General features: G+C 39.0%; 1 protein-coding gene across 10 annotated transcripts in view; it reads left to right on the top strand.

The window, feature by feature from the left end:
- Positions 1-10902, top strand: part of pomgnt2 (protein O-linked mannose N-acetylglucosaminyltransferase 2 (beta 1,4-)) — a 37426-nt gene extending 26524 nt beyond the window's left edge. For all 10 annotated transcript variants that reach the window (XM_072570957.1, XM_072570960.1, XM_072570966.1 and 7 more), the window contains one exon: positions 6195-10902. In XM_072570957.1, coding sequence (XP_072427058.1) covers positions 6267-8021 — 1755 coding nt within the window. In that variant the 5' untranslated portion in view covers positions 6195-6266 and the 3' untranslated portion in view covers positions 8022-10902. The remainder of the gene's footprint in view (positions 1-6194) is intronic.
- The last annotated feature ends 3381 nt before the right edge of the window (positions 10903-14283 follow it).

Genomic DNA, 14283 nt, shown 5'->3' with positions numbered 1-14283 from the left:
TCTCTGTGCTCTGCTGCTGGGTCTTGCTTATTGTAGTGGAAAAACAAAGCTTTCCGAAATTTGCTCAGTGGTCCCTGAATGACACAAAAAAGGTTGCATAAGCCTAGTTTAGAGCTATGTTGTTCATTGCCTAAACTAATTGCTATGCTCGTGTTCTAATTTATGATCGAGTGTACACTATTTTGAGGCTTTCTTGGGCTGGATTTTCCTAGGTAGGTGAAGGATTCTGATCAGCAGATCCATATTTCCATTCTTACAGTTCTTCCATAATGCGGAATTATCATGTGTAGGATCACAGCAGTCAGCTCCTGAGTGTTGAAATGTAAATTTCCTGACAGCCACTTTGATATATGCTGTCCAGTGGTAAATACATGAGCATGATTTTAGGATCTGAATAATACCAGGTGGTTGAGTGCTTGGGTGCCAAGTAAATAGAGTATCAGCTAGGTAGTGTGTCAAGGGTAGGATGGCAGAGGAGCAGAGGATAGGGTACCTGTGAGTATGATATGAAGTAGAAATGGGGTAAGGTGAAAACGGGGGCCAGTTAAGTAATGCAATGTGCAGGGTAGGTCAGGGAGGATGGGGAAATCGGGTCTGGCAGTGGGGGTCGATCGTGTCATGGCTGGTGACGAGGGAGTTGGAGAATGGGTCAAATCAGGGGCTGGGATATTTAATAGTATAATGTATTTATGTCAAATTTATGTGTTTAATAATCTAACTTTTCCTGGGTAACTATTTTACTTTATTTCATTGGACCCCTCTGAATCCCCCAACTTAAATAAAGGATTTCAGGGTATATGAATTATCCTGTGGAATCTTCAATTTCCTGTGCAGTTCCTTTGGAATATGCTACGATGGGGATTCCACAGGGTTCCCATGAACAACTTCCATCTCTGCACTGCATTAATGATGGCCTGGCTGACGGAATGTTGGGCCAATATATTTTTCCCCTTCATTCCTACTATTTTACTGCTTCGAGGTATTTTTGCATTGGCTATTCAAAGAGCATTTCACTGATTGAGCTTTGGCTCAGCTAAGTGTGTATTGTTGACCAAATCTGAAGAGTTTTATAATGTAAATAAGCACCGTTGGCATTGCATGCGGAAAGTGTATTGATTAAATTTCTGGTTATAATTTCATGATTTTTTACATTCAATTTTGTCATTCTCAAAAGGTGGGCATTGTTGCCAAGATCAGCATTGAGTCCATCCCCAATTTGGCACATAAGAAACATGATTTCTTGCTTTCTCAGTGGACTATGGTAGGGAGGATGAGCAAACTGACAACAGCACTTGTCTCAGTGTCATTCAAGTAGGGAGAGAAGAGCGACATCTAGTAATGTTAGGGGAATAAATACAGGGCAGAATCTTTTGGGGATCTGAGTGATGTAGACTCTAATGAGACATGTGGCAGAATCAAGTGACAAGTATGGCCCATCCTGACATCAGGATTAACTCCCTTCGTCTTTTATGCTTTTTCACAAGCAATGTGGCAAGATTCTGACTGGTCAGTGATGAGATGCCAATTGTCAGAAGGTAAAGCTTGTAAGACACTTAAGTGTCCAAGTGGTGTTGTGAGGCAGGTTAATACTGCTGCCTCACAGCGCCTGGAAACTGAGTTTGATTCCATCCTTGGTTGATTGTCTGTGTGTAATTTGCACATTCTCCCGTGTCTGCATGAATTTTGTCCAGGTGCTCCTGTTTCCTGCTATAGCTCAAAAAGGTGCAGGTTAGGTGGATGACCACGCTAAATTGCCCACAGTGTCCAGGGATATGTAGGTTAGGTGGATTAGCCATATAGAATGCAGGGTTACATGGATAGGTTAGGGGTTGAAGATGGATTGCTCTTCAGAGTGTCAGTGTGGACTTGTTGGGCCAAATTGCCTGCTTCCACACTGTAGGGATTCTGTGATTCTAATGGCACAAATTGTCTCATTGATTTTCAGCTTCCCAACTTGCCAAACAAGCTTGTTGTCAGTAAAAACCTGACAAGGAAACCAAAGCAAGCACCTGTCAGATTCAGCTGTCTGCTTGATCTGAATGATCTCCATTCTGGAAATGGGGCATCAACATTTCTGGACACTGGCCACACATATCCCACCTCCACAGATGTTGGTATCTAGCATATTGCCAGACTTACTGAACCCTCACGGCATATCTCCAACTTACCGATTCTTCGGTACATCAGTGTTGTACCTCTGTCTGTACTGGCAACTATCCTTTTAATGTTGCTACAAGGAAGCGGCTCAGGTACACACACCTAGCTCATGGACTGGACCAAGCTGCATCAATGGGCAAGTTACTCACTGCCATACCATTCACATTCTGAGCCTGCCTGGTTGCTCAAAGAATCCACAGCTTTACAATCCCATGCTATATCTTTTTTTGGCCTTGCTCCCTTAGCTAGAGGTACTAGGCTCATATTACTGCTGTCTTGCGTTGTTTAGTGCACAACGCAAGTTAGGAAGCTTCCCATAGTTATCAATGAGCGTCAGTCAAGTCTTAGCCTTTGTTGAGGGGTTCCTAATATGATATATCAAGTGCAGCCTTCAATACAAGTCCAGACGAGCCATGTGCTTGTTGCAAGTCTGATGCATACTGCCATCCACCCAACTGACCTCTGTACCGACCAATCTATGTCCATATGTTTTCATGCACGTTGTGGCATAGAGTTATAGAGACTCCAATTTCTTCCCATCAAATGGATGATTAGGTATCTGCCTCACTCTTTCTGCTTGTCATTAGCGTGTGCTGACAGTTTGGAATTTCAACCTGTGTGGACACATTATGATGAGTTCTTCCTTTGCCATCAAGTCATGGAGTGGGATGTGGAATCAGAGCTTCTAGATCAGAAGCAGGAATACTACCACAGGGCTTTGTAACATAGGCTAATAATCCCTGCAAAATATATATGGTTAAGGGATGATTTCATTGAGATTTTTCAGACTTTTAAGGGAATTGTTCGGGTTGATGGAGAGAAACCTTTTCTACTCCTGGAGGAGCTGAAAACAAGGGGACATTGACAGGGCATCCAGCAAAGCATTCAGAAACAATTCCTGACAAAAACAGTGGAAGAAGTGTAGAGCTCTTTCCCACAAGTAACAGTACGCATTAGCTCAAATAATAAGTTTAAATTTGGGAATCCATATATTTTTGTTAGACGAGAATATAAAAAATATATAGAGCCAAAGCAGGTTAATGCAGTTAAGATAAAAAAGTCATTGAATGGCAGAACAGGCTGAAAGGCCGAAATACTCTCCTCCTGTTCATTTGTGATCACAACAATAGAAACCGAGCTGTAATTTTATATTATGTGAAGCGCAGTTAATCTGAATGCAGAATTCTTTTTGGCACCAATTAGGTTTGCAGCTGAGAGTAGCCAATTAAAACACATTCACTTACAACTGGGAATTAGTCATCATGGAGTCAAAATTGCCTTTCAATGCTTCATTTATTTTGAAAGTCAATCCATTATAAAATGATGAACCATAAGTAAGATGGCAATCAGACTTCAACGCAAGGAACATGTTTCTGCTCCACAGTCACTCTGAAGTTCAAGTATATCTGAACATAACTCCCACCTGACTCCCAAGTTCAGAAATGTTAGACATTCTTGAAGAACTAGAATAGATTTCAAGGTCAAATTCAGGATGAGAAGTGCTTAAGAACCTTCAGGGTGCAGTATCATAGATTGGAACATCGCAATTGTACATCTGGGAGTAAAACCACGATAGTGGCTGGTTAAAATGTTCTTGCAACTGCTGGCGGGCAAGAAGCTGTAAGAATTTATTTTAGGTTCTGATGCAATAATATTTCCATAGCATAACCTGAGATCCGCCTCTATTGAGCGCACCTAACCTATAACATCTCTGTTGCTCTTAGATCAGGTTGGTTAATTAGGAGATGGAGGGAAGATTTGTTTCAGCCAAGACATAGAAATCCATGATGTTGGAGATAATGGATGGAAAGACAACCTACTGGGGAGGGGAGGGGGAGGAATGGTAAGAATATTCTGTAACTATAGCAAGGTGGCAGAGACAGTAGAAAACACAACTTCTTGTGCTGTGATGAGAGGAGAGTTGGATGAAACCCAATATGGGAAAAGGAACCATCCCAGTGTTTTTTTTTCCCAGAGGGCTGTCACTGGGGCGTAGTGTGATCATGCTTTAATACATTGATTATTCATTATCAGCTTCACAGGAAACTTCTGAATATGAGAGAGAGAGAGTGATTATACATATGCATCCATAAACATACATTAACCTATTCTGAAATAGACAAACAATATTTGACATAAATAGCATTCCTGACTAAAGCTTTTGCTGTACTTGAAAAAAAAAATTGCTGTTTTATTCATGTTATACACAAGTCTGGTTTGCACCTGGTTCCCACATTCACATCTGCAAGTTGGCTGTGAAAATGTTGACCTTGTGTTTATTTCTGCCCTTGTTCAGTTTCTTGGAGAATTACAAAGAGCACCAATGTGTCCAGCCTTTGGGAAGTTAACAATTGTAGTAAGCAGCTATAGAAGCAATAGAGCAGGGGAGAGGGTTAGATACAGCTAGGAGGATAGGAGTGGCCAGATAGCAACTAAAGGACCTTCACCACTTTCAATTTAATATTACTCCAAATACAATTGGTTAGAAGTGAGCAGTTTCATCGTTGGGACATCACTGCAGTTTAATTTCTGATCGTAGAAATGTTTGAATTAATATATTGATGTCAGATGGCTGGAGAGTATGTAAAATGCATTGAATAGTTTACGAGCACTGCTGGGGAGGGGAGTGGAAAGAATATAGCAAAATATACTGTAGTGTGTCTTGTGAAAGGAGTGAGTCAAGTTAATTATTGTACTAACCTCTATTAAATGCTTTAGAAATGTTATACATATTTACATGTTTGCATCATTAGTATATGCATTAACAATTTGCATTTATACAGCACCTTATCGTAGGGAGCCATTGGAGTACTGTCCTTGGTTGGTTGATAGTGTAATGGTTACATTATTTTTGTATGAAGTAATATTCTGTGATCCTTGAGTTCCTTTCAATGATAAAACCTTTTTAAAACCTTGAGCTAGTTGGTAATAATTGTATGTTAAGAAGTGCAGATGTAATGAGTTAACTAATTATTTGTTGTTTATGAAATACCAAACTGGCTTCTGTTTAAATGACATGGAGTGGAAGAATGCTGGGGAAGCAAATATTTTCAGTGCAATATATTCCCTCCCAACCACACAGGAAGAAAGGCCACTGATGGGAAGGTGGAAAGATAAGAGCATAAGAAATAGGCGCAACAGTAGGTTATTTGACCGTTCCAGCCTGCTCTGATGTTTAATAAGTTCATGGCTGAACTTCTATCTCCACTTGATTTTTCCCATCCCATTCCCACATCCCTTGATTTCCTTAGCACCAAAAACCTATCAATGAGCATCCATAGACCTCTAAGATAGGGAATTCCAAACATTAGAAGAAAAGCTGTATTTTGAAATTCTCAACCTCATTCTCTGATCTTTTAACGTCCTCACCCTTCTCTATTGCTGAAACTGTCCAGGATTTCTGCTCTCCTTAATGGTTTTGACTATCGCTACTCCAGCATTGGCAGCTATACCTCGGGCGACACAGTGGCAAGCACTGCTATCTTACAGCGCCAGAGACCCGGGTTCAATTCCTGCCTCAGGCACCTGTCTGTATGGAGTTTGCACATTCTCCCTGTGTCTGCGTGGGTTTCCTCCGGGTGCTCCGGTTTCCTCCAACAGTCCAAAAATGTGCACGTTAGGTGAATTGGCCTTGTTAAATTACCCGTAGTGTTAGGTGCAGGGGTAAACGTAGGGGAATGGGGTTGGGTGGAGGCGGGTCGGTGAGGACTTGTTGGGCTGGAGGGCCTGTTTCTACACTGTAAGTAATCTAATCTACCTGCAGCTGCCTAGTGCCAAGATCATGAATTCTGTACCTGAATCCCTGTCCGTCTTTTTTTTTATTTAAGATACTCATCAAAGCCTTTTGAACAAGCTTATGGTTACCTATCTGACTTGATGTCAAACTTTGTTTGTATTCCTGGGTTATTCTATTAAAGGTGCTATATAAAAGCAAATCATTAGTTGGTAGTTCATTTTACATTGAGTGTACAATAGAATTTCTCAAAGGTTTTGATTAGAAGTTACTGCCTGATAATACTATCTTCTTCTTTTTAAAGAATCCTGACTTCTGCCTTGGCTGAAGAAGCTCTCATCACCAACTCCTCGCCGTGAAATGCATTCGTCCCTACATGCATAGACCACATTGCAGAATGAGCATAGCCATTGTTTTAAATGCTTTACTTGTGTCCATCCTAGCAGCTGTGTTGTGGAAGTATGCCAAGCTGTGGGAGCATGCTGTGTCCATAGAGGAAGAGTTGTTGCTTTCTCAACAGACTCAAGAGCTGTCCCAAGTAAAGATTGACTACCATGCTGCATTGCAAGCCCTCATGGAAGATGGCACCAGAATGGCTTGTACCGGAACAATGCACACTGAGCGGATCTGCCGGTTTGAATCCCTCTGCTACTCTACTAATATTGATGAGTTTGTTTTCTTTCACAGCAATGCTTCTATCTTGCTGCCAAATCTAGGCTCTCGGAGGTTCCAGCCTGCTCTGCTGGACTTATCTTCTGCTGAAGATCATAGTGCACAGTACTTCAATTTTGTAGAGTTGACTATTGACGCTCTTCAGTTCATGCCGAAACCTGTCTTTGTGCCAGACGTCGCATTGATTATGAACCGTTTCAACCCAGACAACCTCATGCATGTCTTTCATGATGATCTCCTCCCAATCTACTACACCATGCAACTGTTCCCAGACTTGGACCAAGAATCACGATTGGTGTTTATGGAAGGTTGGAATGAAGGGCCACACTTTGACCTCTACAAATTGTTTAGCAACAAGCAACCCCTTCTGAAGGATCACCTGAAAGGTCTCGGAAAGCTGCTTTGTTTTACAAAGTCTTATGTTGGATTGTCAAAAATGACAACTTGGTATCAGTATGGGTTCATCCAACCTCAGCGACCAAAAGCAAACCTATTGATATCGGGGAATGAAATTAGGCAATTTACAAACTTCCTGGTGGAAAAATTAAATGTTACCACAGACTCCAGTAGTGAAGAGTACATTGTGGTGTTCAGTCGCACAATTAATAGGTTGATTCTGAATGAAGCGGAATTAATCTTGGGTTTGGCACAGGAATTTCAGATGAAGACTATTGTGGTGACTCTGGATGACCATTCCTTTAGTGATCTTGTGCGATTAATTCGCGGAGCCTCTATGCTGATCAGCATGCACGGAGCTCAGCTGGTGATGGCACTCTTTCTGCCCCCAGGTGCTGTAGTTGTTGAATTGTTCCCCTATGCTATTAATCCAGAACATTACACGCCTTATAAAACTCTGGCATCTCTCCCCGGTATGGACCTACAGTATGTTGCCTGGAGGAATACTAAGGAGGTGAATACAGTTACTCATCCAAACAGACCATGGGAACAAGGTGGCATTGCTCATCTTGCTCAGTCTCAACAAGAGCGTATAAAAAAGAGCAAAGAGGTTCCTCGCCACCTATGCTGCCGAAATCCTGAGTGGTTGTTTCGCGCTTATCAGGACACCATAGTGGATATCTCATCAGTGATAAGTGCCATTCATCAGACAGTGGGATCCAAACTTCCTCTCAAAAAGATTATGTCAAGCAGTTTAATATATCCTGGAAAAGTAAGAGATTCCAAGTGCCATCCCCCTGATCAGGTCACCAATGTTGGAAAGTTATCCATTTCATGGGAAGTACCTTGGAACCTAAAGTATTTAAAAGTAAAAGAGGTGAAGTATGAGGTATGGATCCAGGAACGAGGTGAGAATACCTACATGCCTTACATCCTGCCTTACCAGAACTACACATTCATGGAAAACATTAAACCATTTACAGCCTACATGGTTTGGATAAGATGCATCATTAATGAAAACCTTCTTGGCCCCTTTGCAGAGGTACTGACTTGTAACACATAATGCAGTTTGTTAGACAGACAAGAAGAAACATCATGTGCTTCAATAAATTGTGTGACTTAGAAATGTGTAATTCAATATTCGTTAAGCCTCTATAGCTGAAAATACTTGTAGCGAATAAAGGGACAGATGTTAAATAATAATAGTAGATATTTTGGGGCTTTGTGCAATTTGAGTGAGCTTATAGTCAAGTGCTGCCCCAATGGAAAGAAATACAGATTCAAAGCCAATTAAGATTTGGCTGATTTGCAGTTCACCCTGGTTGGGGCAGATCGTAACTAAAATCAGTAATGTAGATTTAGACTGCTTTGTAACACAGTGTTTGGATAAAACACGAGGCGTACCTGAAATCAGAAACTGAATGTCTAAGTAAGGGTTGTAGCATTCGCCATGGCAATGTGAATGTTTGCATTCATGTGAAGATAGTGCTAGGGTTTGCTGTTGAAGCAACAATGGCTAGCTTGCTTCCACTAACAACTTAGAAGTATTATATATCATTTGACTGAAGTAACAAAAAACAACCAAAGCTTCTTCAACAAAGGTAATGATTATAACTACTGAATGCTTGTGAGCTTTACACAGGCCTGCTGTGTTCTGAGCCACAGCTACAGAAAAGAATACATGATGATTGCATATAAGCTAAAATGAATTTGCTTGGTAAAGTGTTTGTGTTTTATAAATCTTTCTCTTCCCCTCTGTCAGAAGTTCCTATTATTAAAGCCTGGCCCAACCCAGTTGGAAACTACTTCATCGTACCTGCTTATTTGCAGAATGGTCAATTCCATCACTGTTTCTGCATAAAATACAGTAATGGCAACTACCTTAAGATGCTAAAAAACATGGCTGTTTATAGGCTTTATGTTCTCTGTCTCCACAAATTGTTGTTTTCTTTTCATACATTGAATAACCTTTGCTAAAGAAATCAGCCTAGATGCTAACTTATTTCAGTTCCCTTCTCACAGCTCTGCAATTCTGTGTGTAGTTCTCTTTTTAAAAATTACCTGATTCTAAATTACTGTTTTAAAAATCTTCTTCCAACTCTCCTCCATCTCTTTTTGGCATAAAACAAACCCTAGGTTCCACAATTGTGCCTAAATGTGCGAAATTCTACCATTAATCTTGATCATTGACTGAACCTCTCCAGTAAAATGTTACTCCAGATATGGTCTCGCCAATATCAAGTTGCAATCTTAATATGTCCCTTTTGATTTATATGTTATAATCTTGCTCAATATTTATGTTTACAACTTTACTTGCAATAATCTTATTAGATTAAATGTAGAAGTAGAGTTAATAAATTTGCATTCCCATTGGAAAGCATAGGTCATTCAATCCAGCTCAGGTATAATGGACTGACTGCCATCTTCTGCGCTATTCATTCAATGATTCTAAATAAAATTGATGGGATAGGAATTTGCAGGTCTTGATACCCTTAGTTCTTTTTTGTGGTAATTTTTAAGTCAGGATGTTGAGCGCTTTAGAAATGAAAATATTCTGAGTAATTTGCCAATTTTGACCTTAGTAAAGTTTGTGTGGTTGGACTATGCTGTTAGAATATATTTGCTGAATCCCTGTTCTTCTTCCAGTGAATAGTGCATGCTGAAAATGTGCTGGTGGTGTAATTGGTAGATCTTGATTTCAGGTGTGGAAGTGCCAATCTGGCAACTGTTTTGCATTGGTGGTGCTGAGCTTCTTGGGTTGTTGGACATGCACCTTATTTAGGTGACTATTCCATCACACTCTTGAGGTCTCCACATGGTGGTGATGCTTTGATGGAACATACAAGTGAGTCACTGGTCAAAAAGTATCCAGTATCTGATCTTAAAACCACTAGTTTCTCCAGTTTAACTTCTTGTCAACACATCAACAGTGGAGGACTCTGCACAGATGAGATTATTAAAGATCAGGCATCAGTGGCACCTTTTTCTTTGAGATGGCCATTGCCAAGCACAGAAGCTGCTTTATTGGAATCATAACTTGTGTTGAATGAACATGAAAAAAATGGACAGTCTGTTATGAATTATCCATATTGATTCATGTTAAAAATTGAAGAGAACATGAAATAGTGCTCTCATGTTGTTGAATGAAGTTGTAGTACTGGTGAAAACAACTGATTGCCAGTACTTGTAAGAATATGTCAGTATATTCATTAACACAGATATTACAGTCTTATTGCTGTTAAATGGGAGTATTCTAATGTGACATACTAATGACCATAACAAATTACAGGAATAACATTTGATAAATGTGAACAGTGCTGTAGAACATCAATTTCAGTAGAAGAATATAAAGAAAAACCTGCCTTTATATAGCATCTTTCACAACCATCCAAGATCTCAAAGTGTTCAACACCCAATTTGTGTTTAGATCAAAGTCATGAAAATGAAAACTACACTGGTAGCAGGATGGACTGATGAACAATTGCACGAGTTTAAAATCAGTAAGAGGAATGAACAGATAAAACAAATTTAAAAAACACTTCAACCTTGGGAGCCAAGCTAAAATAATAATGTAATAGTATACAATGTGTGCTCGGAGTGTATGTAAGATGACTATTGTGAAAGTTTTGAACTGTCATTAATATTTGTCTGATTTTTAATCTTTGTGCATTACCTTTCTTTTGAATCAGGGAATATTGACTATTTAATGAATAATTAAATTGATTTATTGCTCTGTGTGTCATTAACTGTACAGACAGGAGAAACATGCTGCTTTAACTTGGTCATTGCAGTTTATTTGATACTGTGCCCGGGTATGTTTGTGCATTATTGTTCAAGTAAAATTTGAGCCAAAGGCTGAGATTTTATTTTAAGTTTGTTTTTAGTGTTAACATAAATCTGTGTGGAATTTCTGTACCTTGAAGATTAAATATAGTATTAAGAGATACAGTTTCAACTCTGGATTTTTTTCTATATTTTGTCTGAACTTTTTAATTGAAATCATGAAATTGAGATCTATGCTGCAAAAAAGAAATTGGCAAGTTCTCCAAATCCGTAACTACTCATGTTATAATTTGCAAAATGACAGAATTAAGGGTGCAGATTCAGATAATTCCATCATTTTGTGGCTATATAGAGGTACAGAGTACAAAAGCAAGGAACTGAAGTTAAAACTTTATGATTCACTGGTTAGTCCTCACTGTTTTAATCTTGTGCACCACACTTTTGGAAGAATCTTAAGGCCTTAGAGAGTTTCAACAGAATGGTACCAGGGATGACAAACTTTGGAGATGTAGATTAAACAACCTAGAACCTGGGATTGTTCTTCTTGGAGCAGGGAAAGTGAAGTGGAGATTTAAAAAGTGTTAAAACATTTGGCGGGTTTTGATGCGATTAACAAAAACAAAACTTCCTCTGGCATAAAGTTAGCGCAGCAGATACATGGGGATCACTTACAAATTCCCCGCCAAGCCAAACATTACATTCTGACATGGTTGTTCCTTCCTGATTTTTGGGACAAAATGCAGTAACTCCCTCCTTTAACATCACAGTACACAAACTTCAGCAGTTCAAGAAGGTTGCTCATCAACTTCCCAAGAGCATTTTGAGATGGTAATAAAAATCTGGCCTTGCCAACGATGACCACATTCCATGAAAACAAAATCCACAGTGTCCAGTTTGTTAGGGTGATGTTGAGTTAGGAGGAACAGGGAATTGTTATAAAGAGACATGATGGATTTAAGTGAGTGGGCAGGACTGTGGCAGATGCAGTTCAATATGATCAAGTATGAGTTTGTCCAATCTAGCCCCGAGAAAAATGAGCTAGAATATATATTAACTAAGAACAGAAAATGCCAGAAAAATTCAGAAGTCACGTAGAAATTGCAAAGAATGGCACAGTGAATATTTATTGGACTTGATTGGAGTGCAAGTGAAGTAAAGAGATACATCTTTGGTTGCACAAAGCCTTGATTAGAACCCATCTGAAGTAACCATATTCAGTTTTCTAGGAAATTAATCTCAGGAAGGCTGTGTTAGTCTTGCAGGGGATTGCAATGTAGATTCTCCAGAATGATATCCGAGCTTAATCAATTAATTTATGATAGGTCACGTTTATCTGCCATGAATCTCCTTGAATCTGGAAGATTCAGTAGGGTTTGATTGAGGTCTCTAAAACAACTAAGGGATTTTATAAGTGAATACAGCAATTATTTCTCTTAAAGTTGGACCGTGGCCATTTGGGAATACAATCAAGAAGCTTTTTTTTCACATTGTGAGTGATGGAACTCTTTTCCCTTAAAAAGTTTTGATTTTGAGGTCAGTTGAAACGTTAAAGCCTAAAATTGATGAGAGATTTTTCAGACAGGTGAAGTAAAGATTGATGAATAGAGTTGTGGCACACAGCAACATTTTCCAGCAGATTCAGCTTGAGTAAGTTGAATGACCTTCTCCTGTTCCTATGTTACTATATCTGTGATGAGCTGAAAATCAAGGACTCTATATATAAATGTCTCATTGCAATGGTTGTTTCTGTTAGCAGTTACCTTACCAGCTAGGACTAACATGAAACAAACTGAAGTAAACTTGAATAGTTTGATATTTTGATTTTATTTTATTGTAACATGTACACAAGTACAAAAGTACTGGAGTAAAGTGAAAAGTGTATTATGTCGCTATGCAAGGCACCATCTTAGGAACAAGTACCTAGGGACAGAATCATAAGAACAAGGCAGAAAGAAACAACAAAGTTTAAAACTTAAACATTGCAGCAATTATAATACAGTGGCACCTTTTTAGTTTTAAATAGAAAATAAAGAAATGAAGTTGCAAGTTCAAACGTTGCCGTCTGGCTTAACCACTGTGGGATCGCACTTTGAGGAATCACCTCGAGACTGGAAGTCCACAGTGAGTCTCCATTTCAAGGTAACTTATCAATTTTATTATTTTGTTTGACTTGGGAACAAAAATTTAAAATGGCAATATAAATTTGCACAAATCATAGGTTGCTGCACACAGAATGATGTTGCAGCTTATTGAGCAACAATGTGCAGAGTTAAGCTAAGTTGGAAAACCTGACAAGCCCTTCTTTATCTGGAATTGATCATTCTGTTCACTTCAATTATCAGATTTTATGTTAAAACTAATGGAAAATCTGTCAATACTTGCTGGTGTCTTGCAGTAAATTGGGGAATGTCCATTGCTTAAAATAGTCATCCAGAAGTTGCTGTCCAGTTTGCTCTGCTCCATAAAGTGTTCTTCAGAATTCCAGCTTGCCAGCAATCAATTATGTAAAAGGAATGAGATTGTTGAATTTACCTACTGGACACCTATCAAATACTGGAGAGAGAGTTAAGGCTGATACATTCAGATGTAAGTTAATGTTTCATGTCAAGTTCGTTATTTATTTAAGTAACCTCTCTGGCCTTGAAAATTACATTTTCTAAGTGTGGAATCTTTAATCATTTGAGATTTTCAGAAACATTTTAAAAAATGTTTTTCTCTGAATCCAGTTGTTCTTTCCCTCTTTTTTTTTGTTTTGCTTTAGTATGTGGCTTTATGATAAAATCAACATTCTAATTTATACTTCCTGGTCTAAACTCTGTGTGGCTCAGTTTTCCACTTTGAGCAATGAGAGAATCATGCAGTTGCTTGTCTGCTTACATAAGCCACATAGCCTCTGCAAAAGGCACGTGTTGGAAAGAATCTTTAGAAACATTGATTTGCTGCTCAGGAGCCTGTGAAGCTTTTGCTGCTCTAAGCATAAAGAATGCTGAATGGCACTTCTTCACCACTGACTGTAAATTCCAAGCCAGCGTAGCAATGATGAAACTACACAGTCAACCTTTTTTTTTAGTTTTGAAGAATGCAGTCTCACAGGCCAGACACAATGTACAAGAGATGTCAAGCTAGGCTGAAATTGCACTGTGTTCTTGGCACTCTGATGTGTTGATGTGTCCCTATAGGAAAATTCTTTTATCTGTTACATCAGTGAAGGCTTAAAACTCATAAGCCAGTTGTAAGATGGTGACATTTCATCCCAATGCGAATATAATTCTCTTTGTATTCCATTCTGGGAACATGCTATGTGGATAATCTATTTGACTTTGAATTCTTTTTAATACGAGATTCTGGGCAAATATTCTGATTGTCTTTCCTCCAAACACCAAGTCATCCTGTAATTTAGTATATGTCTGGTTTGGAATGTACATGAGACTTTTAAATCTAAGAGTTACAAAGACGAAGCCTAGGAGACCATGTTAAAGTGAATTAAAAAGTGTTGAAGCTGGAGCATTCCCAGTTGTTTTGTCTCTGTCACATCATTTTGA

The sequence above is a fragment of the Chiloscyllium punctatum genome, chromosome 5 (genome assembly GCF_047496795.1).
Source record: "Chiloscyllium punctatum isolate Juve2018m chromosome 5, sChiPun1.3, whole genome shotgun sequence".
NCBI lineage: Eukaryota > Metazoa > Chordata > Chondrichthyes > Orectolobiformes > Hemiscylliidae > Chiloscyllium > Chiloscyllium punctatum.
This window is presented reverse-complemented; position numbering and strand designations above follow the sequence as displayed.